The sequence below is a fragment of the Propithecus coquereli genome, unplaced genomic scaffold (assembly GCF_000956105.1).
Source record: "Propithecus coquereli isolate 6110/MARCELLA unplaced genomic scaffold, Pcoq_1.0 Scaffold20, whole genome shotgun sequence".
NCBI classification, from domain to species: domain Eukaryota; kingdom Metazoa; phylum Chordata; class Mammalia; order Primates; family Indriidae; genus Propithecus; species Propithecus coquereli.
The window spans coordinates 14,046,088-14,069,755 of record NW_012144967.1 but is presented as its reverse complement, the minus strand read 5'-3'; the positions used below and the strand labels follow the sequence as shown (position 1 = coordinate 14,069,755).

At 48.7% G+C, this 23,668-nt stretch overlaps 1 protein-coding gene across 2 annotated transcripts in view; it reads right to left on the bottom strand.

The window, feature by feature from the left end:
* ALPK3 (alpha-kinase 3) overlaps positions 1-23,668 on the bottom strand; it is a 47,434-nt gene that overhangs the window by 15,707 nt on the left and 8,059 nt on the right. For both annotated transcript variants that reach the window (XM_012643785.1, XM_012643786.1), the window contains exons 2-4: positions 21,992-22,113; positions 11,060-11,177; positions 9,323-10,514 (exon numbers count right to left, since the gene is read on the bottom strand). In XM_012643785.1, coding sequence (XP_012499239.1) covers positions 9,323-10,514; positions 11,060-11,177; positions 21,992-22,113 — 1,432 coding nt within the window. The remainder of the gene's footprint in view (positions 1-9,322; positions 10,515-11,059; positions 11,178-21,991; positions 22,114-23,668) is intronic.

The window sequence follows — 23,668 nt, the reverse complement described above, 5'->3', positions numbered from 1 at the left end:
AACTGTGTTATTTGTACCGAATCCGCGTGTTTTTCTCAGCAGGACATTCTCACCCTTTTCCTTGCCCACCTGCAGGACTCCTCCTCACCCTTGAAGACCTCACTCAAGTTTCTTTTCTTCTATATAGACTTCCTGAGTTCTCTCCTCTATGCCCAAAATTGTTATGGCTCCTCCCTGCACCTCCATAGCAAAGGTACCTAATTCCATCATGCTACCCTCATTCTGTGTGGCAGTTAGGTGTTTCATGCATGTGTCACCTGCTAATCTGTGACTCTGACAAGTGCCCAGCACAAGCCCAGGAGTTAGAAATCAATAAAGATATGGTGGACGACTGAATACTTTCTGTATACTTCTACAAGGGCTGATCCCTCTAAACATTATGGTGTGTGTGTGTACATCTACATCTGGAACTCGGTAAAGATATGAGAAGGAATGCCGTATGTTTCTTAAAAATAAAAATTATTTGACTCAATCAGAAAATGAAAAAAGAAAAGAAAAATTGTGTAAGCACAGTGAACCTAGCTGGTTCTACATAAGCTTTTTTACTATAAAGCACATTATTAGCTTTAATTTGCCAGCCCGTCTTTCCCTTTTCCCCCATAAATTCTCAGACAGGAAGGACACAAGCAGATTCACTTTGCATCCTTCATGGACCCAAGCACATAGGAGGTTCAGAGGAATGAACAACTGAACAGAAAGCAGAATGGCTCATAACCCCATAAGGGGGCATGGCCCTGGGGTGCTGGTTTTGGGGGGTAGGGAACAAAGCCAGGAGCTTACCAAGGATGGGGCAGGGTGGTATCAAGGACCCGGAATCTCTCTTCCCTGACACATAGTAATCTCACCACCGCATAGGTCCCTTTAGCCTCTCTTCCTTTATGTTTTACTTTTGTTATATATTGCATCTACATACATGAAAAACTCCAGCACACAATATTATATTTTTTACTTTTTACCCTCAAACATATTTTAAAGAAATTAGCTCACACCTGTAATCCTAGCACTCGGGGAGGCTGAGGCAGGAGGATCACTTAAGCTCAGGAGTTCGAGACCAGCTTGAGTACGAGTGAGACCCCATCTCTACTAAAAATGAAAATATTAGATGGGCGTCATGGCACGCACACCTGTAGTCTCTGCTACTTGTGAGGCTGAGGCAGGAGGATAAGTTCAGTCCAGGCGTTTGAGGTTGCAGTGAGCTATGATGATACCAATTCAGTCTACTTGGGGCAACAGAGTGAGACTCTGTTTCAAAAAGAAAAAATCAACAGGAAAAAAATAATCTCTTCTATTTACCCAGATATTTACCATTTCCATAGCTCTTCCTTCATTCTTTATGCTGCAAGTTTCCTTCTGGTATCATTTCCTTTCTGTCTGAAAATTTTACTTACGCAATTCTTTTAGAACAGGTCTGTTGACAATGTCTTCTCTTCATTTTCCCTTTATTTGAGAATGTCGTTACTTCACCTTCAATACTTAAATATATTTTTGTCAAATGTAGAATTATAGGTTGAACATTCTTTCCTTTTAGCATTTATTAATAAAAAAATGTTGTTCCACTTCCTTTTGGCTGCCATTGTTTTGGATGAGAAATCTGCAGTCACTCAAATCATTGTACCCCTGTAAATAATGCATTATTTTTCTCTCGCTACTTTCAAGAGTTTTTCATTGTCTTTACTTTTCAATAGTTTGATTATGATGTTTCTGGGTGTGCAATTCTGTGGGCTTATCCTGTTTGGAGTTTGCTGAACTTCTTGATACATAAGTTAGTGACTTTTGCCAAATTTGGGAAATTTTCAGCCATTATTTCTTCAGTTATTGTTGTTGGGTTTTTTGTTTTTTGTTTTTTTGGTTTTGTTTTTTGCATCACACACTTTCTCCTCTCCTTCTGGTTATCCAATGACACAAATGTTAGATTTTTTTTGATATTGCACCATAGGTCCCTGAGACTGTTCATTTCTTTTTCTGATCTTTTTTTCTCCCTCTCTGTTGTTCAGATTGAATAATTTCTATTGACCTAACTTCAAAGTCACTGACTTTTCTCTGTCATCTATAATTCTGCTGCGATGCCCAACCAGTGAGCTTTTTCATTCAGTTATTGTATTTTTCGGTTCAAAAATTAACATTTGGTTCTTCTTTATATCTTCTTTCTTTGCTGACACTTTCTATCTTTCCATTCACTTCTGGAGTGTTCACCCTTACTTGTCATGTTTTTAGAGCAACTGCTTTACAGTCAGATAATTCTAACATCTATGTCATCTTGGCATTGGTGTTCTTTGATTGTCTTTCTCAGGCAAGTTGAGATTTTCTTGATTTTTTAATATGCCAAGCAATTTTTACTGTATCCTGGACATTTTGAATATTTTGAGACTCTGTTTCTTGTTTAAATCCTATGGAGAATATTAACATTTTTCTCTTAGCAGGCAATCTACTTTGTTGTGTTCAGGCTGCAAGCTCCATTCAGCTCTCTGAGGTTGTAGTTTCTATGTCAGTTCCATTTTCAAAGACTTTCTAGTGCTATTTGGATCTGCCCTCTGTGTGTGCCACCCAGTGGCTAGTCTGGGACTTGGACGGTGGTCTGTTAGTTTCATTCTCAAAGTTTTTGATATGTTACTCCGAATCAGATCCACATATGAACAGCTTGGGAATGAGCCCAGAAATTTATAAAGAGTTTATAAACTTAGAGGTCATTAATGACCCTCAGAGGTCATTTTTCCAAGCTTCTCCCTGTCCATGATCTCCCCAGTACTTTCTGGGTCCCCAGGGCTCCCCTTTTCAGTCCTCTGGCCAGAGAGCTGAGGCTTCATTTACCCCTTTTTGCCACATACCTTCACACATGAGCCTGTGCCCTGGACTAAGGAAGAGACCCAAGAGACAGAAGGAAAAAAAAGCAATGGGGGCTCGTCCCACTCTCTTAGGACCACAGCTCCTCTGAATGGAGGGGAAGATTCTCTTCCGTCAAAGTTTGCAGTACCTGTGGCCTCTGCTGTTACCACTGTCATTACCAGGAGATCCTCTTCCCATTCCTCAAGCCTGATCTAGAGGGCTTCTCCTGTACTCTCTCTGTCCATGTTGATGCTTATTTCTGGGTTTCAGACTGCATTAAGAGCAGACCAGGAAGTACCAGAAGAAAAAAAAAAAAAAGGTAAACACTGCTGGTTCAGTGGTACTTTGAATTCCAGTCTTCCCCAGTCTGTCTCCTACAATGTGCTTTTCAATGTTTTCAAATAGCTGGACCATATATTTTGCCTAAACTTTTTTAGCCACATTCAATGGGAGATATAGGATGGAGTATATTTACCCATCTCATCCAGAACTGAAACTGCCATAACCATAATAACTGACCTAATATTAGTTATTGTATTTTTCAATTCTGGAATTCTAACTGGTTCATTTTCAAGTCTTTGCCACTTTTTATGCTTTCTAGTTCCTTGCTGAAATTTGCAATCTTGTCTTTTTACCTTCTTCAATATAGGAAGTATAGTTTTAGCTTTACAGTTCATGTCTGATAATTCCAAAAGTTGGAACCCTGAGGCTAATTTCCATAGTCTGTTGTTTTTGCTAGTTCTTTTTCATGTTTTCTTCTATGTGTCTGCTTATGTTCATTTTGTGCCAAATATTATATTTGAAATAATTTTTTAAAATAGTTTGAGGCTTAAAATGATGCTGTTATCCTTCAGATATGATTTTTGTTTGCTTCTGCCAGGTGCCTCGAGGCACTAGGTATCTTGAATCACCTTAATCTAATTTCAGGGATTGAGATATTTCTTAGTCACCCAGATGACTCAGAGCTCATCAAGACTTATGAGAGTGATTTACTTCTGGTTCCCCTTACTCTTGAGGGTGCAAACCTTCAGGGTCCCACCCCAAAGCCGAGGGGGTTTACAAGGGCTTCCAATCTTGAGGCCACGGACTCTAATTTTTGTCTCCTTAGTCTCATGAGACTATCTAAAATACTTAGTCTCTCATTTTCCTCTTCTGGCATGGCAAACACCCCCAGGACAAAAGCCATGCCAAATGCTGGGCCCATCATCTGGATTTCCATCTCCTCTCAAATTCTGGCCTAGTGAATCTTCACTTTGTTAGCTCTCCAATGCCTGAAAGCTGATATTTTATATTTTGCCCAAATTTTCTAGTTGTCCTCAGTAGTAAAGTTCATCTGAATTATCTAACCCAGCACTACTAGAAGCTGACATTGAATAAATGTTAGTTCTCTCCCCTTTCTGTCTCGCCCCTGACCCGAGATAATGTTACAACTGATGCCAAACAAACCAGAGCAAAACACAAGACAAAGTGCTGAGAAGCTTCTGATGCACTTAGGCATTAAAGTTAGGACAGGCTGGTTTTATACTCCCTGTCCAGCCTGTCACCTTACCTTTGCATCATGCTATTCATCCTTCCCGGAATGTCTTCTCTTCTCTTTCACATATCTAATTTCTTTCTATCTAAGAATATTATGGGCATCTTTCCATATTTAAAAAAATTATATTCATATTTTTCTAATATGGCATTTCCAGTAATAAATCCTATACATGTTCCAAGCAGTCTAGCCTCTTCCTAGACACTTTCCAGAGAGGTATCTAGGTGACTCCAGACCACACCATTCTCCCTCTCTGGAAGTCCACTGCAGTTATCATTCATTGTCTTGTGTGAGAGTGTTCCCCTCAATTCAGTAGATAATGCCTCAAGGCAAGGATCACATCTCCCCTCAATCCTCATTCCATTCAACAGCTCTCAGAAGATACTTACATTCACGTGTTACCTGAAAACCAAGGAGCCCTTATTGTGAGAGGGGAGATCCCACATCTTGGGATGATCATCCTCAGGACCTATAGGGTTTCTCAAGGAGACACACTCTTAGGTTCCACAGCATTCAGCAGAGCTCTCCCATACCTACACTGTCCCCTCTGAGGATTTGGGCAGGCGGGGCATTCTACCATGTCCCCATGCTCCTATACCTCTGCTCCAGAGATCTGAGGCAGTCTCAGAAAAGATCCCAGGTTAGGATCTAAAAAGCAACCTTTGAGGGCACTGAGGGCCAGTTTCCACTTATCAGGTATATTTAGGAAAGATTGTTTCCGCCCAGGGACAGAGCTGTCTGAACAGCATGGCTAGGCTGGAGGGGAGGATTGCTGGACATTCTTAACAACCCAAGAGACCCCAGTTCTAACATCTGGTCCTCATCCATACCCAAGCCTAACTCAAGCTTCCAGAGTTACCCCTTATTCCCAGGAAAGAAAATCAAGACAGATAACGGAGTACTGGCATCATATCCCAGAAGCAGACACTTTCCAAGTACCCAAACCTAACAAGACACATGTTGAGCCTAGACACATGTTGAGCCTATAGGAAGACAACAACAGAACTTAAAAAGAGAGAAGAAAGAAGATTTGAATAGTGGAAATAAATACCATGCTCCCAAATGAGGAAGCTAAGTATTAAGATATGGGTTTTTCCACATTAGTTCTTACGCTTAATGCAATCCCAATCAAAATACCAATAGCATAGAGACAGAAAGCAGACTAGTGGTTGTCTGGGTCTAGGGATGGGAACAGGGATTGACTGCTAAAGGAGACAGGGATCTTTCTGGGGTGATGGAAATGTTCTAAAACTGGATCGTGAAGATGGTTGCACAACTCTGAATTACCAACATTGAATTAAAATAGGTGAATTTTTTGGTACATAAATTATACCTCAATAAAGCTATTTAAAAAAACATATATATATATACAGCAAGTTTTACTATTAATAAAAAAGCATTCAAAATGCAAAGCTGCCTTTAGTTATCCATGAAAGGATTTAAGAGACTTTATGATCTTGTTAAAAATAATTCATCAGGGCCAGGCGTGGGGGCTTACTTCTGTAATCCTAGCACTCTGGGAGGCCAAGGCGGGAGGATTGCTTGAGCCCAGGAGTTTGAGGTTGCAGTGAGCTATGATGATGCCACGGCACTAGGCAGGCCAACAGAGTGAGACTTTGTCTCAGAAAGAAAATAAATAATTTAAAAATGAATAATTCATCACTTGTTTAAAATGTAGTTTTTAAAAATGGTGAACATAAAAAGTAAAAAGAAAAAAATGGTATCTGGGAGTTTGGAGATTTTCAAACAATGATTCTAAAGTTTTCCCAGAGGAATAAATAATGCTAAGAAAAATTTTAAAAGCAGTGTAAGAGAAGAACTTGCCCTGCCAGAAATCAAAGCTATAAAAATTAAAACAAGATTATCTTGTAAGAATCAACAGATTAATAAATTATAAGATATGCACATGCAGGAACTAAAATAGGCTCTAGTATGTATAAGAATTAGTTTATAAAGAAAGAATGACAAAGTAATAGTTAAGGGTTGAATTGTCCACAAATCATGTTGGGGAAAAACCTATTTATTAGTCAAAAATCAATCCAGAGACTGATGCTGTATTATATACACAAATTAATTCAAGATTAATGTAAAAGTCAAGTGAAAGCATTCAAACAATAAAAATTAGAAAAAATACAGATTGAAACTTAATTTAGAATAGGGAAAGATCAAAACTAGCAGCTTTTCAGGTGAAAAGAAAAAGAACAGAGAAGGAAAGCATAAATACTATGGGAAAAAATCGTTAAAATATTCATACTATGGCATCTTATGTAGCCATTAAAATGAAGTTTTTCAAAGAATTCTTAGAAACTATGGGGAAATACTCATGAAATAATGAAAAGTAAAGAAAGCAGGACATAAAACTGAATCGAGTAACAGTACAAATTAAATTTTTAAAATAATAAAAACAAACTAAATACGCACATAAAAAAGATTGGTAGATACACCAAGATGTCCCATCAACACCTGGATAATAGTTACTCTGGATGGTAGATTGTAGGTGAATTTTTACTTTCTCCTTCAAATTTTCAGGGTTTCCTCCATTTTTCTACTAGGACCATTTGTTTCTTTTATAATCAGAAAAATAACTTTTTGCCAGAAAGATTTGGTAGGACAAGAATATGAAAAAATGACCAAATTCATCCACTAGAAAGGTACAGCTTAAAAATATATGCACATTTTTCACAGGTATGATACAATCTCACAATTTTTTGAAGTTTAAAAGAATAAAATAAAAACCACACAAAGTTTTTGCAGGAGCAGCAGAACCACCACAGACAACCTCTCAGGTGCCTGCACTGCCTGACCACCCCCCACCTTTTGGAGGTAAGCAAGGGGGCGAGGGGGGCTGGCACGTCCCCCTCTGGCCCTGCCAGGTGGACGCTGCCATCCTGGTGGGGGGCGCTCCCCACCCCTGTAGGTGGAGAAGCCAGATCTGCACCCAGACTTGGCAGCCAGCCTGGGCACTTCCTCAGTGAGCTCCCTGGGGCCTAGGAGGCCATCTCTTCCAAAAGGCCCTGTGGTCCGGCCTGTGGGCTGGCAGGCTCGGGGAGCAGCCCTACCAAGCCTCCTTGGGCCACCAGCAGCTGAAATCACTCGAGACCGTGCACAAGGGGCGCAAGAGTCACGAATGGATTCCAGAGACTGGTTTGAGGTCCCCGAGGTTTGCTCCATTCCACAGCTCTCTGAACCACTTCCTATGGTCTGACCTCAGCACCCTCTGAACTAAAACCAACGTCTCATGGTCACCCTTGACACTGGTCTCTCCCTCTTCCCCTCCCTGCTCCCCACAAAGCATCTTTTCTCCTTTGCCCTCCATGAGGTGTTGTATCAGCGTGTCCCTCATGTGTTTCCCTTCACTGTTCCAAGAAACCACGTGTCCTCTGCCCCACCCCTGCGAAACACTGCTCTCTGACGCTCCTCCTGCCCCTCAGCAGGCCTTCATCCCGGGACCCAGGGCTCCTGCTTCCTCTATCCCAAGAACCAGTCTCATCTCAGTTCCCACCCAGACCAGGGGCTGTCTCCACTTAGGGTTACCATATTTAGCAAAAAGAAATACTGGACACCCAGTTAAATTGGAATTTCAGATAAAGAACCAATAATTTCTTAGGATAAATATGTCCCATCTATTTTATCCACCCCACCCCCACTTTTGAAACACTTTTTCCTCTGCCACTCATAAGAAATACTGTCTTATTTGTAGCTATAAAACACTGTTTCCCTAAACCCCCATGAAATATTGCCCTCTCTGACCCGAAACATGAAACAATGAACAAGAGAGACAAACTGTTTCCCCGCCCCCACCGTCAATCCTCTTAATCCCACTCCTCAGGCTCCTATGCTGTCATCTGTCTACCTCTTTCTTTGACGAGAGGACACCCCACTATCCCTGTCTCCACACAAAACATCATCTTTTCTCTGTTTGCTACCTGCTCCCCAGGAAATGATGGCACTCCTGTTCCCAGGCAAACCCTTTGCCTCTGTCTCCCACCACAGTGTATCTTACACCAACTGCCTTTTTTTTTTTTTTTTTTTTTTTGAGACAGGGTCTCGTTCTGTCACCCTGGCTAGAGTGCAGTGGTGTCATCATAGCTCACAGCAACCTCAAACTCCTGGGCTCAAGTGATCCTCCTGCCTCAGCCTCCCAAGAAGCTGGGACTACAGGTGTGTGCCACAATGCCTGGCTAAGTTTTCTATTTTTTTTGTAGAGACAGGGTCTCATTCTTGCTCAGGCTGGTCTCGAACTCCTGGCCTCAAGCAATCCTCCTGCCTTGGCCTCCCAGAGTGCTAGGATTACAGGCGTGAGCTACCGCGCCTGGCCCACCTGCCATTTATTTAGTTCTTAGTGGGCGCCAGACCCTGTGCTAAGCACCCTATTCTTACAACAGCCCTGTGAAGTAAGCAGTAGTAGTATTATTCCAATTTTAGAACTTGCCCAAGATCACATCATGTTGAGGGTAGTCAGATTTGCATATAAGTATAACCCGACTCTAAAACCTTAGATAAACACAGATTTAACCAGCATTTCCTAGACATTCAGTATTTTGAAGAATTGAGCATCCAAGTTGGGACCCGCTGTACACCATAGCACACTGCTGCTCCTCAGTCTCCCACATAAAACACCGGGCACATCCGGTGGGCACATCCACAGAACACTCTCCACTGGCCCCTCCCACCCCAGGGAACATCGTCTTCCTCCTCCTCCCTCTGGGGCACAGTCCACTTGGCCATGAACTCCCACCCTCTCAGAAGAGAGGGTCACGGTCAGGCCGTGCTGCCGCATGCCTGGCATCTGCAGAGTGGCTGGGGCGAGGGCCATGCCTGTGGTCCCCTGCTCCTGGCACCCCATCCCCTCCCCACCCCTTCCATAAATAGCCCACTGTTCACCAGCTGCCGAGCCGTTGCAGCAAGAGTTTCCATGAGGTCAGTGCCTAGAGCAGCCTCCAGGCACCCGACACCCACACTTACCTCTCCGGGAGTCCTGTGGCCTCCCTGCCCCTGCAAGGGGCTGTCCCGGGCGCTGTGTCTCCGCCGGGCAGGAGGCGTCGGCACCTGGGCAGAGGCCTGAGGCGGCGCCTTCCCTGAGCTCTGGGCCTCGCGCTCTGGAGCTCGACTCGGGGAAGAAGCGGGCTTGCTGTCAGGGGCGGGCTCCGCTCTGGGCTGCGGAGGGGCAAATCTCTTCCTGTTGAAAGGCCTAGTCGGCTGGGGGGCCAGGGCGGGGGTGGGCTGGCCAGGAGCAGTAGGCGCCCCCTCCCCTCCAGCCTTGCTGGGCACCTTCCCCGAGGGAACCTGTCCCGCCGCCCTCACACCTGGGGGCTGGGGCCCTTGCCCCTGCGGCCTGACTGCCCGGGTGCTCTCCTCGCACATGTCCTTCAGGGACAACTGTCCCTCCCGGCCTGGGCCTGGGCCAGGGGCCTTGTCTTGAGAGCCCACGGCAGAGGCTGGCTTGCTGGCGCCGGCCCTGCCCCTGGGCTGGCTCTGAGCCCGCTCCACACCCATGGGCCCCCGTGTCCCGCAGGAGTCAGGCTGGTCTGCACCGGGGACACGGCTTTCTGAAGAACGGTGGCTTCGGGCGGCCTTCTCCAACTCTGGCTTCCGCAGACCTTGCTTGGATTGTTCATCTTTCTTTTTCTTCTTGGCCCCGGACTCCTTTCTGGGGGCTCTCTGAGGCCCCAGCTCCATGGCATCGCAGAGGTACGTCAGCAAGCCTCGCTCACCGTCCTCCCCACTCTCGGGCGCAGCCTCGCCATTGGTCGTCACCTCTCCAAGAGCAAAACTGTCGATCAGGCCCAAACCCGAGCGCTGCGCAGACGCGGCCTCTCCCTCCTGCCCTGCCGCCGCCGGGGTCCCCCGCTCAGCCTCCCTGGCAGGCGCTGAGGGGACCGATGCTGCCGCCCCGCTCAGCCGCCGCTTTCGCTGGAAGCGGTCGGGGCTGAGCTTGCGCAGGGCGTCGGCCTCCCCCGCCGCCTCCCGCTCGTGCTTCCAGCTCTGCTCGATCTCGCGCAGCTTCGCCGCAGCCTTGCGCTTCAGCTTGGCGAACCAGCGCTGGTGGATCTTGTACTCGGTCATGGTGCCCACCTCCAGGACGCCCGAGCAGGACACGATGCCCTTGGTGTTCCGGGCGGAGGCCTGGTAGATGGCGGCATCTTCTTCTCGACACCTGGAGGTAGGAGCGGGAGGTGCCACCTGACCCTGCTGGGCGCGGAGAGCCCCCGCTTCCCCCTCTCATCGCAAGTCCTGCTGAATGCCACGCCCACCTCAGATGTCACCATGTACAACACCCTCCGTTACAGCTGAGGAAACTGAGGCTGGCAAAAGGGTGGCAGCTAACCAAGGTCACACTGTCCCACAAGGCATTAGACGTGGGGCCCGGGAGAGCTCCCTTCAGAAGCAGGTGACCAACACAGCCCCTTGTGAAGTAATGATGACACAGTTGCTTTTTTTGGCCGCTGACCTCATGGAAAATGTTTCTGTGGGTCAGGACCTCCTCTGGTTGCGCTCAGCTCTCTGACTGTCAGAAATACTCCCACCCTGGCCTTAGGAGATCCCGGACTCTGGCAGGCAGACACGGTTCACCAGGAGGCCCAACTCGGCACCGAAACCCTGCCCTCGGCCCCCACACGGTGCCCGGGCATCTTCATCCAGCAACCCCGTTTCCGAGGGCAGGGTCCGGCAGAGAGAGCAGAGCAGGCGCCTCTCCCTCACCTGTACAGCTGCAGTGTGTGGCGGTTGCCCTGATGAGTGATCTCATATTTTGGCAAGCCACAGTAGCGGTCCAGCTCTGTGTCATCCTTGTACCAGGTCACCTCTGGTTCCGGGTATCCTGAGAAGGAAACAGGAGATTGGGTTGCAGAAAGGCTAGTCCCAAAATAGTGGGAGGGGAGGACAGCAGGCCATGGCTTCTCCAGACCACCTGAAGAGACTGGACAGGACCAACTGCCCCAGGCTTGGTGACAACAGGGCCACTGTATGTCTCAGCTTATTTTTAGAAGCTGGTCCCTGTCAAGGCTGAAAATGATTCCACTTCAGCAGCTGGGAAGAAAATATGGAGGAGAAACTTCCTAGCTTCCTAGAAGGAAGGGAAACCAGGAGTTTCCAGCAATCTCTAGCCAGAAGTAATGCGCTTCCTTCTGCAGTGGCTGATTCTGCACCCTGAGCTGTGCTAAGGGCTCTGTCCTCAGAGGTCTCCCTCACCCCACCACCAGCATCGCTGCCAAGAGCCCTCCTCCTTTCAGTCCGAGTTCCTGAGCTGTTAGCATTATCTGAAAACATTGCTAAAAACATCCATCCGTCCACCCATTCATTCATTCACCCCTTGTCCATATCCACCCAGCCATCCACACCTACCTGTCCACACAGTCACCATAGGGAGACCGACTGAGGCGTCTGTACAGCCCCTCTTCTCTGGGGACTCCCAGGCCACCCATGAGGAAGAGCTTCCAACTGTTACAGTCACATATCCCTTGCCTCCCTGGCCATAGCTGATGGGTCCAGTAATGGACACCAAAGCAGCTAATCTAATCCAATTATTTGACCTAGGATTTGGGAATTAGCACCTAGAGACAGTCTACCATTGTGTCTGGACATTTAACTTTGAAAGGGTAGGGCAGCCACGGCTGCACAGGGACTGAAAAGCAGGCAAAGCCAGCCAACGGAAAGAAACAGAAAAATGAAGCTAAGCTCAGGATAGAGTAAGAGGCGGGAGACAAAGAGTCCCAACATGCTTCCAAATACTGGCTCCGTTCCTTGCCTGGGCACTTCTACACTCCTCTTGTCAATTCCATAGAAGGCCCTCTAGCCTTACCAATGAATTCTGCTTCATTTCTTCCACAATTTAAAAAATATCTTTTTAGAGATGGGGTCTCACTTTGTCACCCAGGCTAGAGTGCAGTGGCAGGATCCTAGCTCACTGCAGCCTTGAGCTCCTGGGCTCAAGTGATCCTCCTGCCTCAGCCTCCCGAGTAGCTGGGACTACAGGTGTGTGCCACCACACCCAGCTCTGCTGCATTTCTTAAGCTGACTCCAGCTGATTTGCATTACTTGTCAGAAATCAAAGACTTCTAACATACATTCACTGAAATATATACATTAAGCACCTGCTGACTGCCAAGCTAGGGTTATGAGGACGCAGAAGCACTTAAGTCAGGGTCTCTTCTCTCAGCGAATTTCTCCAGTAGAAAAGAGAAGACATGTACCCACCCAAGGTAGCCCTGCACCCGGCATCCGCACGTGCGCTCTGCCTTCCCTACTGTCTGCGGCTAAACCACGCTCCTGTCCAGAGCGGCCCCTCACCGCATCCCCTCTCCTCTCGCCCAGTCAAGGACACCTCTGCAACAATTATTCCTGCTCTCCCCGCACGGGAAAACTCTTCTTCTCTGTCGTAGCTTTCCCAGCAGCAATCAAGGCTGATGTACTACCTCCCTTTTTTAAAAGAAACTTCCTTTGACCCCACATCCTTCTCTAGCTCCTGCCCTCATTTCTCTGCTCTTTCATTTACAGAAAAATTCTTTGAAAAAGCTGTCTGCACTCGCTGTCTTCACTATCCCTCCTCCAGTCGGGCTTTTGGACCCACCACTGCATCAGAATTGCTCATCGAGGTCCCCCGCAACTTGCACGTTGCCAAATCCAGTGGCCAGTCCTGATGCCTCGCCTGCCCCATCCATCAGCAGCGGTGACCCCACTTCCTGAAACCTTCACTTCACCTGCTCCTGGGACACCACTGGCCGCTTTTGCTGCGCTTGCTCTTTCATCCGTCCTCCTGCACCACCCGCACCTGCCCCAGGCTCAGGCCTCAGGACCATCCTCTGTTCCCTATCTACACTCACAACACGTGGGACCTACTCCTGTCCTGTGGCTTTCGAATATCCGTACGCTCGTGCCTCCCGAATTTCTATCTCCTCCTAGACTCCTCCCCCGAACCCCTGCCTGTTACTGCTGCTGGCAGACCCGGCATTTCCACCAGGAGGTCTAAGAGGTGTCAGACGTACCATGCCCCATGCCAAACTCCTAATCCCCTTTCCAGCCAATTCCCACCAGTCTCAGCAGACGGCAACTTCATCTGGCTCGGGCCAAACCCGGGGGCAATCCCGTGTTCCTCCTGTCTCACATCCACTCCACCAGGCGTCCCGGCGGCCCTCCCGTCACAAAAATCCTGAATCCGATCACCTCTTGCCATTCCCCACCACCTGCCTGGTCCACGTGCGTCACCTCGGTTTCTGCAATAACCTCCTCACTGACCTCACTGCTCCCATCCATTCTCGGCACAGGGGACAGTGATCCTTTTACAAGAAAGTCAGACCTGGTGCTGCTTTGCTCAAAGCACCCCAATAGCTCCCACGTCACTCAGGCCCCGCGACTGCGCCAGCCTCGCCTCCCACCGCTCTCCGCCTTGCTCGCTGTGCCCCAGCCGGCCACCAGCACACCCCCAAGCGCCACGTCTCAATTCCCACGGGTCTCCACTCGCACGTTACCTCCTCCGAGAGGCCTTCCCTACCACCCCGTGTCAGACAGCAACTCTCCCTCCCTGGCACTTCTTATTCCTCTCACTATGTTTATTTTTCTTCATAGAACACGCTGCTACCTGACATCCTATACACTAGGAGGTTGTTGGTTTATGTCCACCCTTTCCAAGACAAATATATCAGCTCCATGACAGCAGGGACTTATCTGTGTTGTTCAGCGCTGTGTCCCCAGTTCCTAGAATAGTGTCTGGTATGGAATCAACACTCATCAAATATTTATAGATGAATAAATGAAGCAACGTACTAAGTGCTCGGGGTTGCAGAGAAGGGAGCAGCCACCTCTGGCTGGGGAATCAGGGAAGGCTTTTGTAGTGGTGGCTCTTGAAGCGCCCTTGAAGGATGAGCAGAATTTCATAAAAAGTGGGCTCAGCACTTCCAATCTCCTCCTTTCCCCTGAGCTTTAACATCACCTGCACTTCCCCCGCGCAGCACGAGTCACGATGCCATCACTGACTGCTCCTTGTCTGTCTCTCCTGCTAGACTTCGGTCCCTGTGCGCAGGAATTGTACCTCGTTCCCTGCTACCTCCCCACCCCCTAAGACAGTGCCAGGCACATAGTAGTTACTTAATAAAACTGTGCTGGGCACGTGAGTACATGAGTGAGCAGGGGAAGGCATAAACAAGCAGGAGGGGGTGGGAAGTGCGCGCTGACAGAGGGACCGCAGCGCAGCGTGTGAGGGTGAAAGGCAAAGCGCACGTGGGGAGCTGCATACGGGCAGGCGGGCGCCGGGAGCAAGGGAGGCGAGGCTGCAGCTGGGTCGCCAGGAACAAACTCTGGGCAGCCCTGACTGTAAAGCGAGCCCCATGTTTCCACTGCGAGCTAAAGCCCCTGGTTACATCACCGTGCGTGTGGCCAGGGCCAGCACAGGTGTCCTCACCATCCCGTGGGGTGATCTCATCCCTACAAGGGCCCGTGGGGTGATCTCATCCCTACAAGGGCCCGGCTCAGAGCCTCCCTGCCCCATGACCTGCCCGGCACAGCTGCAGCCTCCAGGGCATCTGAGTCCAGGGGAGAGGGGAGGGAAGGGGCAGGGAGGGAGATGGTGAAAGGGTCCCGAAGCCCCAGGGCTAGGGCCTCAGCCTCCATGCCACCCTCTGCCACCTCTGGTGCCTCTACACACAGTAGGGGACAGCCTGACAGCTTAGGCCTTCATAGCAACAATGGGCTTTGGAAACAAATTTATTTGGGAGGACACATCGCCTTGTCCCCTGAATAATGCAAACTCTATTCTAAAACACACAAAAGCAGGAGGGGTCCGGGTGCTATGCTCCCAGCTGCACATATGTGGTGCTCGTGTGTGTGCCCACAGGCAGGTGTGCGCGCACACATTCGGCCCTGGCCGGGACAGCCCACGGCGGTACTTGAGCCTGTGGCCTTCCCTCAGCCCCTTCACACCCTGTGACCTCTTTTCACAGCCAGCAGGCCTGACTCACGAACCCAGCTCCAAGACTGGCAGCCCCAACCATTCCCAGTTTGCAGACGCTCAGATTCAGGAGATGAAGAAGAATGAATGGAAATTCAGTTTCCAAAGAATTTTCAAATATAGAATTTCATTTGACCCTCAGAACAACCCTGTGCAAACAACTGCTAACATTAATGAAGACTTACTATGTGCCAGAAACTGAGCTGAATACTTTTCATGTATTATCTCATTTAATCCTCTAAAAAATCCTACGAGGAATATACTGTTACTAATCTCCAATTTAAGGAAGAGGAAATCCAGGCTCATGAAATTAAGGCTCCTGACCAAAGTTATCTAGCTAGTAAATAGAAGAGCCAGAGCTATAAAACAGCAGATGTTTTCATCCCTATTTTACGCAAAAGGAAAATGAGGCTCAGAGAAGCTAAGTATCTTACCCAGGGTCACACAGCTGGCACATGACAAAACCTCAGGTCTCCTTTTCCTTTTTCCAGTGTTCCTTCCACTAGGGGATCTAGGACTAATATATGAGTTTTTGCTACCAGAGCTATAAAACAGCAGATGTTTTCATCCCTATTTTACGCAAAAGGAAAATGAGGCTCAGAGAAGCTAAGTATCTTACCCAGGGTCACACAGCTGGCACATGACAAAACCTCAGGTCTCCTTTTCCTTTTTCCAGTGTTCCTTCCACTGGGGGATCTAGGACTAATATATGAGTTTTTGCTACCAGTAGTCATTATATTAGACTTATTTCTCTTAAAAGAATTTCTTCAGAAAAATGGTTCTGTCTAAAGCTTCAGTCCCTTTGTCCAACTTGCCTGCTGCTGGTGCTTCCTCCTCCCATATGCACACACACATGCACCTCAACACAGAACCTACAACATATGCACACACACACACACACACACAGAATCTACAACTGAGTCCAGGAGAGTGGGGGAGAGAAGCCGCCATGCTGGACAGAGACGGGCAGCCTCAAGGACAACAGCGGCAGTTCAGCCGGAGCGGCCCCTGGGAGAGACGGGAGTCAGAAAGCCCAGCCGAGGCCCACTATCTCCCCATGTGCCCATTTTGAGTAGAAGGACCCCCACAGCTACCCCCCTTCTCCAAGCCCCAAGGGCTTCCCTCACAGGTCAGCCAGCAGGGGCACCAGCACAGGAGGCTCGCCCTCACCTGGACTAGGTTCTGACCACCAGGAAAACATCACCTACGCCTGGCAGGGCCCTGCTGCGGGTGACTCATCCCAGCCTGTTTAGGAAATGCTGCTGGTAGGGAGGGGTGTGGAGGGGGAGAGGAGAGGCATTTGCGGTCACTCCATCTCTACAGAGAGCCAGGAGCAGAAGAGTCAGTCTCAGCCAGAGATCCATCCACCACTCGCCTCTCCAGACTGGAGAGACCTAATTTCTAACCCTTCCCTTCTCCCGTCCCCCTCTCCTACAGCCTACATTTTCCCCTTGCTAATAGGAAAAGCGTGTTTATGTTGTACTATGGTAATCACAGGGACCTCTTTCCTAATCTACTACATAAAACTCAGGTAACCTGAGACTTCGGATGTATGTGAGGTTGAGGAGGGGGAGGAAAGGGTAAGGTATGACAATGGACTGCGGTCTGGATATTAGAGATAGGCAGAACCCTGGAAATCTTACAGACTCAGCTGGTTGCGTTTCTGATCCTAGCACTGGTGCTCCTGAGAAGACCTTGGCCCTGGCTGGTTGCCCTGAAATCAAAGGTTGCTCTTTTGGATTGGGCTTGAAACAGGGAAAAGCTTACTCCATACTTACACTGGGAGTATTCAGTAAAATACCCCAAGCTTCTACAAGCCAGACTGTTGCCTGGCATCTCCACGTTGCTCTCAGAGTCCATGGCTACCAGGGACAGAATGGAAGAAGGAAAGAGAGGAGAGCCATCCCCGATACCTGCACCTCTCAACTGGCCCCAGGTCCCCACAGCAGCTGCTGCTACCAAGGCACCAAAGCTGCAGCCGAAATGAACAGGCAGCGTGGAGAGGAGGAAAGACGCTGATTTTGTCATCAGCACAGTCAGGGTTCGCTGCGGTCATCTGGCAGGTATGCACACTTTGTTTGTGCCAGCCCTGGAGAGACACGGTGTGTCAGGTGTGCACCGTGTCCTTATAGATGTCATGATCCTGTTGGGAAGAGAGACGTGTGAACAAGCTGTGACGTGGAGGATAGAAGAAGAACTCTCCTGGAAATGCCGGAGAGGCCCTCCCAGAGCGTGAGCCCCTGAAAGACGAGAAGGAATGTGCCAGGCGAAGAAGTACCCCTCTGGGTAAAAAGGCAGAAGGAACACGCCAGTTATTTTTGTGCCCTTCCCCAAAACAACTACACTGAAGAGATTTCTTATCAAAATTTATATAAGGTTGGGGAGTACAGGCAAGTAGAATAATAGAAGCAACTAAATTTAGAAGGTTGGAAAGCAGATGGACACGTGCAAACTGATTCAGCAGACGCAAGACAGCTAAACCCTACACCCACAGTGGCGAAAACCGAGAACTACCCTTTTAACACCAGAAAATCCCCAAAGGGCATAAGTGCTGACAGCCAAGCTCTTCTGGACCTGGGGGCAAAGAGGAAGGAGGAAAAGTTAAAAGGTGCTTAAAAGGTGCTCTCTGGAATGCTTCACGCACTGGGTACCCACGGGTGCCCGCTCCTTCGCCGCCACGGAAGACAATGTTACTGTCTGGAAATGTAGAACTTTGCCCTGAGGTAAACCAGCAGAACTGAGGGCATGACCATTCTATGAAAAACAGAAAAATGTAATAGTCACATTCTTAAAATAAATGCCTCGTGCTAAGAGCCCACCCAGCCCGCTAATTTGCATAACTGCCAGGAAACCTTTTACAGGGAATCCAGTTAGCCCAAGAGGAAGGAACTGAAAAAACTTACTTTGCAGTTCCCAACAGTGACTTCCCTACAGGGAGGATCCAGGTTTTCAGGCCCCTCCTGCTTGCTCGGAACTTCCAATCGCTTTTTAGTCTCCTATTCTTTTTTGTTTTTTTAGAGATGGGGTGTCACTCTGTTGCCCAGGCTGGCGTGCGGTGGCGTCATCATAGCTCCCTAAAGCCCTGAACCTCTGGGCTCAAGCTATCCTCCTGCCTCAGCCTCCTGAACAGCCAGGACTACAGGTGTGCGCCAGCGTGCCCAGCTAGTCTCCTACTCTTAATCTGTACCTGACAGCCAAAGATTCCTAGATATCTGAGGAAAGCCCGTAATAGAAGACGAAGGACGAAATAAAATTAAACAGAAAAAAAGCAAGTAGGAAGAAACACTATGCAGAGAAAAGGAACCTTTTTTAAAACTATGATTAATAGTCTCAGAGAGCTAAGAGAAGAAAAGAGGATGCTATAGAAAAGGATTTTAAAAAGCTCTTAGAAATTAAAAATTCAATAGAGGAGCTTTAAGATAAAACTGAGGAAATCCCCCAGAAAGTAGAGCAAAAAGACAAATAAATGAAAGGGGAAGAAAGGATAAGAAAATGAGGGAACAAGTCCAGGGGAACAGATATCCAAACAGGAGCTCATAAATTGAGAACAAAGAAAACAGGAGGATAAAATCAACATCAAAATAGTCCCAAATTTCCCAGAACTAAAGGCTCTCAGTTTCCAACTGAAAGCATTTAAGCACGTCCCAGGATGAAGAGACCCATATCAAAATACGTCATTCTGAAATATCAGAACACTCTTAGAAGCTTCCAGGAGAAAACCTGGTCACATGCAAAGAATTAGGATCAAACTGTCTTCCCACTGTAAACAGCAACATTGGAAGCAAGAAGACAGAGGAGCAGTATCTTTAAAATTCCTAGGGAAAATTATTTTCAGCTTAAAATTCTATAGCCAGACAAGCTCTCCATCAAAAGATATTTCAGACACAAGCAGTCCAACATTTACTTCTTGTGTACTCTTTCTAGAAAGCTACCAAGGCCATGCATGGTGGCTCATGCCTGTAATCCTAGCACCTTGGGAGGCTGAGGCAGGAGGATCGCTTGAGGCCAGGAGTTTGAGACTAGCCTGAGCAAGAGCAAGACCTCCTTCTCTACAAAAAATAGAAAAATTAGACAGATGTGGTGGCGCATGCCTGCAGTCCCAGCTACTTGGAGGCTGAGGCAGGAGGATCACTTGAGCCCAGGAGTTTGAAGTTGCAGTGAGCTATGATGACTCCACGGCACTCTAGCCTGGGTGAGAGAATGAGACCCTGTCTGAAAGAAAGAAAGAAAGAAAGAAAGAAAGAAAGAAAGAAAGAAAGAAAGAAAGAAAGAAGGGTAGAGAGGAAGAAGAAGGGAAGGGAAGGGAAGGGAAGCAAAGAGAAGGAAAGGGAAGAAGGGAAGGGAAGAAGGGAAGGGAAGGGAAGGGAAGGGAAGGAAGGGAAGGAAGGGAAGCGAAGCTACAGGATGGCAGTGAAGGGAGATCCTAGGGAGATCCACACAGAGAAAAACTAAGTCACATTGAAGCAGAGTGACTCAGAGGGGAGAGCGGTCCTGGGTTGCCCATGACCATGCTCTTTGCTACTGCAACGTCTTCGGGACCTGAGGACACCACTGGAGGCAGTACTTCAATAAAGCCAGGAAATAAACCAAGAAAGACCCAGAAAGCTGGACTGAACCCAGGAAAAAGGCAAAGGCAAGACCCAGGATAACAGCTGTGCATCAGGCCTACGAGGTCGCCAGTTCGGATAAAAGAAGAAATGGAGATCTCCAGAGGGGTGTCTCCAGGGGAAGAAACAGATCACCGATGGCATTGACCACTGGAACACTGTATTGGGAGGCTATTAGAAGGTATGAGAAAAATTAGCAATAGCAACTATAAAACCAAATAAATTAAAAACTAAGGAAAGTACTAACCTTAGGAAAAACAGAAGAAAGAAAGAAAGCATAGTATCCTGTAACGTTCGGTTATGAATAATATCACAGAGGCATAATAAGGTAAATGGTAAATGTTGATATAAGCAAAAATTATGATGTAACTATAATGAGAAGATAAGTTTAGGAAAACAGAGAAAATGATGGTGTAAAAGAGCTCATTCCTTATCTACCATAACAAGAAGATATAATAACAGTGACCATCTAAACTTGAATACTCAGAAATATTCACTTTACTCAGCATGATGAAAATGAAAAGTATACTGGCCAGAAGGGACAGCTAACAGCTGAGAACAGTTGCTTCTGGGAAGATGAACTGGGAGGCGTGAACTGCTGTATTTCAATATATGCCTTTTAATATAATTTGAAGTCTTAAACTGTGTACCTATATTAATCTGGCACAATAAAACGTAATTTTCTTTAAAAAGAAGAGTTAAGGGGTTTTTACACAGAGAAATAGCATCTGCAAGATCATGAAGTAGTGAAAGGACTGGGTTTTTCTAGGAAACTGTCAGTGCCACAGACACACTGGGGACACAGGCACAGGCCCACAGCGACGGACGCTGCAGAGAGAGAAGCAATGTCTCCTCCTCCGCAGTTCTGTGGACTCCGGCAAGTCATCTAGCCTCTTCCAGTTTCTTCCTCTGTAACATTTGACTAAAAATAGTACTTACCTCACAGGTTTTGTAAGAATCCAATGACAATGGGAACAGAGGGCTTGTGAAATGCATCATGCGGTACAAAGGTAAGGGATGCGGGCCTGTCTCTGGTCCCTTGGAGCAGAGAGCGTTCTCTGCCTGGAGCTCAGAGGGCTCTGGGTAAGGGTGAGAACTGCCCATGGGAACCCAATCCCAGAGAAGCTGTTTCTTGGCTGGGGTAGACAAATCCCGCAGAATCAGGGACTGTCGCAGCTGGAAACCACCAATGCCTTGATTTAGAAAAGACAGGCTCTCAGAGGGCGCCTGGACCTGGGACCCTTGAACTAGTGTCTGCCCCGCTGGGAGGGGTAGGTGCCCATGCGTGGGTCCTGCAGGCCCTGAGGGAGGTCAGGCTGGTGCAAGGGAGACTGCTGGGTGGTCCAGGGGAGGGGCGATGCCTGGAGCCAGCTTCCTGGCACTGCCACCCCCATCCTCCCTCCTCTTCCACGGAGAATCACTCTTGCCAGTCTGTTGCTTCAAATTCCACCACGGAGCTCAGTGGAATGCAAATAATACCAGTCTTAATGTCTAACAGTTACCTGGCATTCACTGCGTGCCAGGTACTATTCCAAATGCTTTGCAGGTATTAACTCACGCAGCCTCTCACAACCCTACGATGTTTGTGCTGTTATTATCCCCACCTTACAGATGAGGCAGCTGAGAGGTCATGCAACCTGCTCAGTATAAAAACTAGAAGGGAATGATACCGGATTGCAAGCCAGGCATCCTGCCTCCAGGGTTGGCAATCACTACATGTCACTGCCTCTCAGCGACTGAGCCTCAAACTGCTCAACTGTAAAATGGGGACATTCGGGGAGAGGGCCTCAAAGATCTCTTTCAGTTGAACTAAGATTGGGCAGTCATGTCATAGGCCTGAGGGTGAGGAAGCTTCACTGAGGACGGGTTTGGAAGGAGGACAGCAGGGTCCAGGCTCCAGAGTGGGAGGAGCCAGGGACAACAGGCCACGCGGGAGAGTAAGCTCCAGGGAAAGCTGAGAAAGCAAATGTCAGCTTGCAGCTTTATACACACAGCCCACCACCCCGCCACGCCTGTCCCCACGGCCTCCGTGGACCCTGCTCTGTGCAGAGGCCCTGGCGTGGAGCACGCAGACAGCCTCATTACCTGTGACGATGCAGGTGAACCTGACGTCGCTGTCCTCGGACACAGCCCGGGACTTGAGCGTGGTCTCGAACAGCGGCTGGGTCTCCTCTGTCAGCTGAGCGATGATGGAGCAGAAGGTGCTCCTAGGAAAGGCAAGGAGCTGTTCAGAGCTGCCCTCCCCACACACATACCAGAGCCTGGCCTCGTCCAAGGCCGCCTAAACCTTACCATGCCTGTCCATCATCCTGTGGCCAGAGCTCCAGCCCTCGGGCAAGTCTGTCTTCAAGGCAGCCTGTGCCTCTTGCTGGGTTAGGGGCAGGGATGGCACCAAAGGACTGTGTGGACTCCTGACCCAGTCCCGTCACAATGGGCAGGCTGCTGACCACGGGCCATGCTCCCAAGCATGCCAGACTGCCAGCCCAGATGTCCCCATCCCGTCCTCACTGGGGGCCTTGCTTGACCCTCCCTTTCATCTCCAGGGAAGCTGGTGCACGGGGGAGACACACACATGGACAGGTCAGGCCTCAGAGATGGGGCCCCCAGCATAGCAGAGCCTCCGTTCATGCCAAAGAGGGAAAAGCCAGCCAGCCCTCAAGGATTCAGAGCTCCTAAGAGCTTGGGAGCCTTTCCTAGAGCTTGTGCTCAGAAATAAGCGTCTCCATTTGTGAGCACAGACTCATGGTGGACCGAGAAAAAGCTGGCCAATGCCAGGGGTCTAGACCCAGAGGTGGACTCTAATTGCTAGGGGTATCAGAACAGAGAGACTCAAATGAATTCTGATCCCAAACAGGGCTGTGGGACAGCGCTGCAAAGCCAGCTGTGGCTCCCCTGCTCCAGCCCTGGCTCCCGCGTGCCGTAGTGAAAACATGGGTGGCAGCTCCTGGACCAACCAGCAGGATGGCCAAACCACAGAGATCCACCCCTGCAAAAGCCAGAACTTTTAGTTCCCCGGTGACAGTCCATCTCCCAGATTTCAGGGGCATCTGTGGGCTTACAGAGTCCAGCCCAAACTCACCACCAATGCTCAGGGCTCACAGTCTTCTCCTTCCTGGGCCCAGGAAGCAAACCACAGTGCCAAACCCTTTCACGGGCCAGCACAGACACGGTGCGTTCCTAGGCGTGAAGCGCCACGACAGAGCCACGCTGTGTGGTGCACGCATCGCATCCCCCTCCCCCTCCCCAGGCACACACCCTCACGTGAGCAGCAGGGAGGACTGTGAGGGGTAAGTGGACAGAAGCAGGAGGAACCGTGGTGAGAAAGACAAGTCATTCAAAGGTGCCTTCCCTGTGGCACACAGGAAGGGGTGGTCAGTCAAGGGCAATGGCTGTCGCCCATGACCTCTCCAGCGGCCAAGGGAGAGTCTGCGGGAGCACAAGCAAACAGGGTCCATGACCCTGCACACCAAGGTGGGGAGGGGGTTCCACATTCATTGCATCTGCTCTGTGAATACCAGTCTAGACTTGAGTGTGAGGAGAATGGCTGCATCCCAGGAAAAGTGTCTGCAGTCAAGTAAGACTTCCAGACGGATGGGGGCCAGCCATGGTCTCTCCATGGGGATGCAGGGGGTTGGCAGGAGCCCTCTCCCAACAAAGACTACCCAACCTCTCACACACCTGAGCATTTGAGCTGGGTCTGCTGCTAAACATATTCTATACTCTTCCTGTGATGCTCTCTCACCTAGAACTCATCTGTCCAAG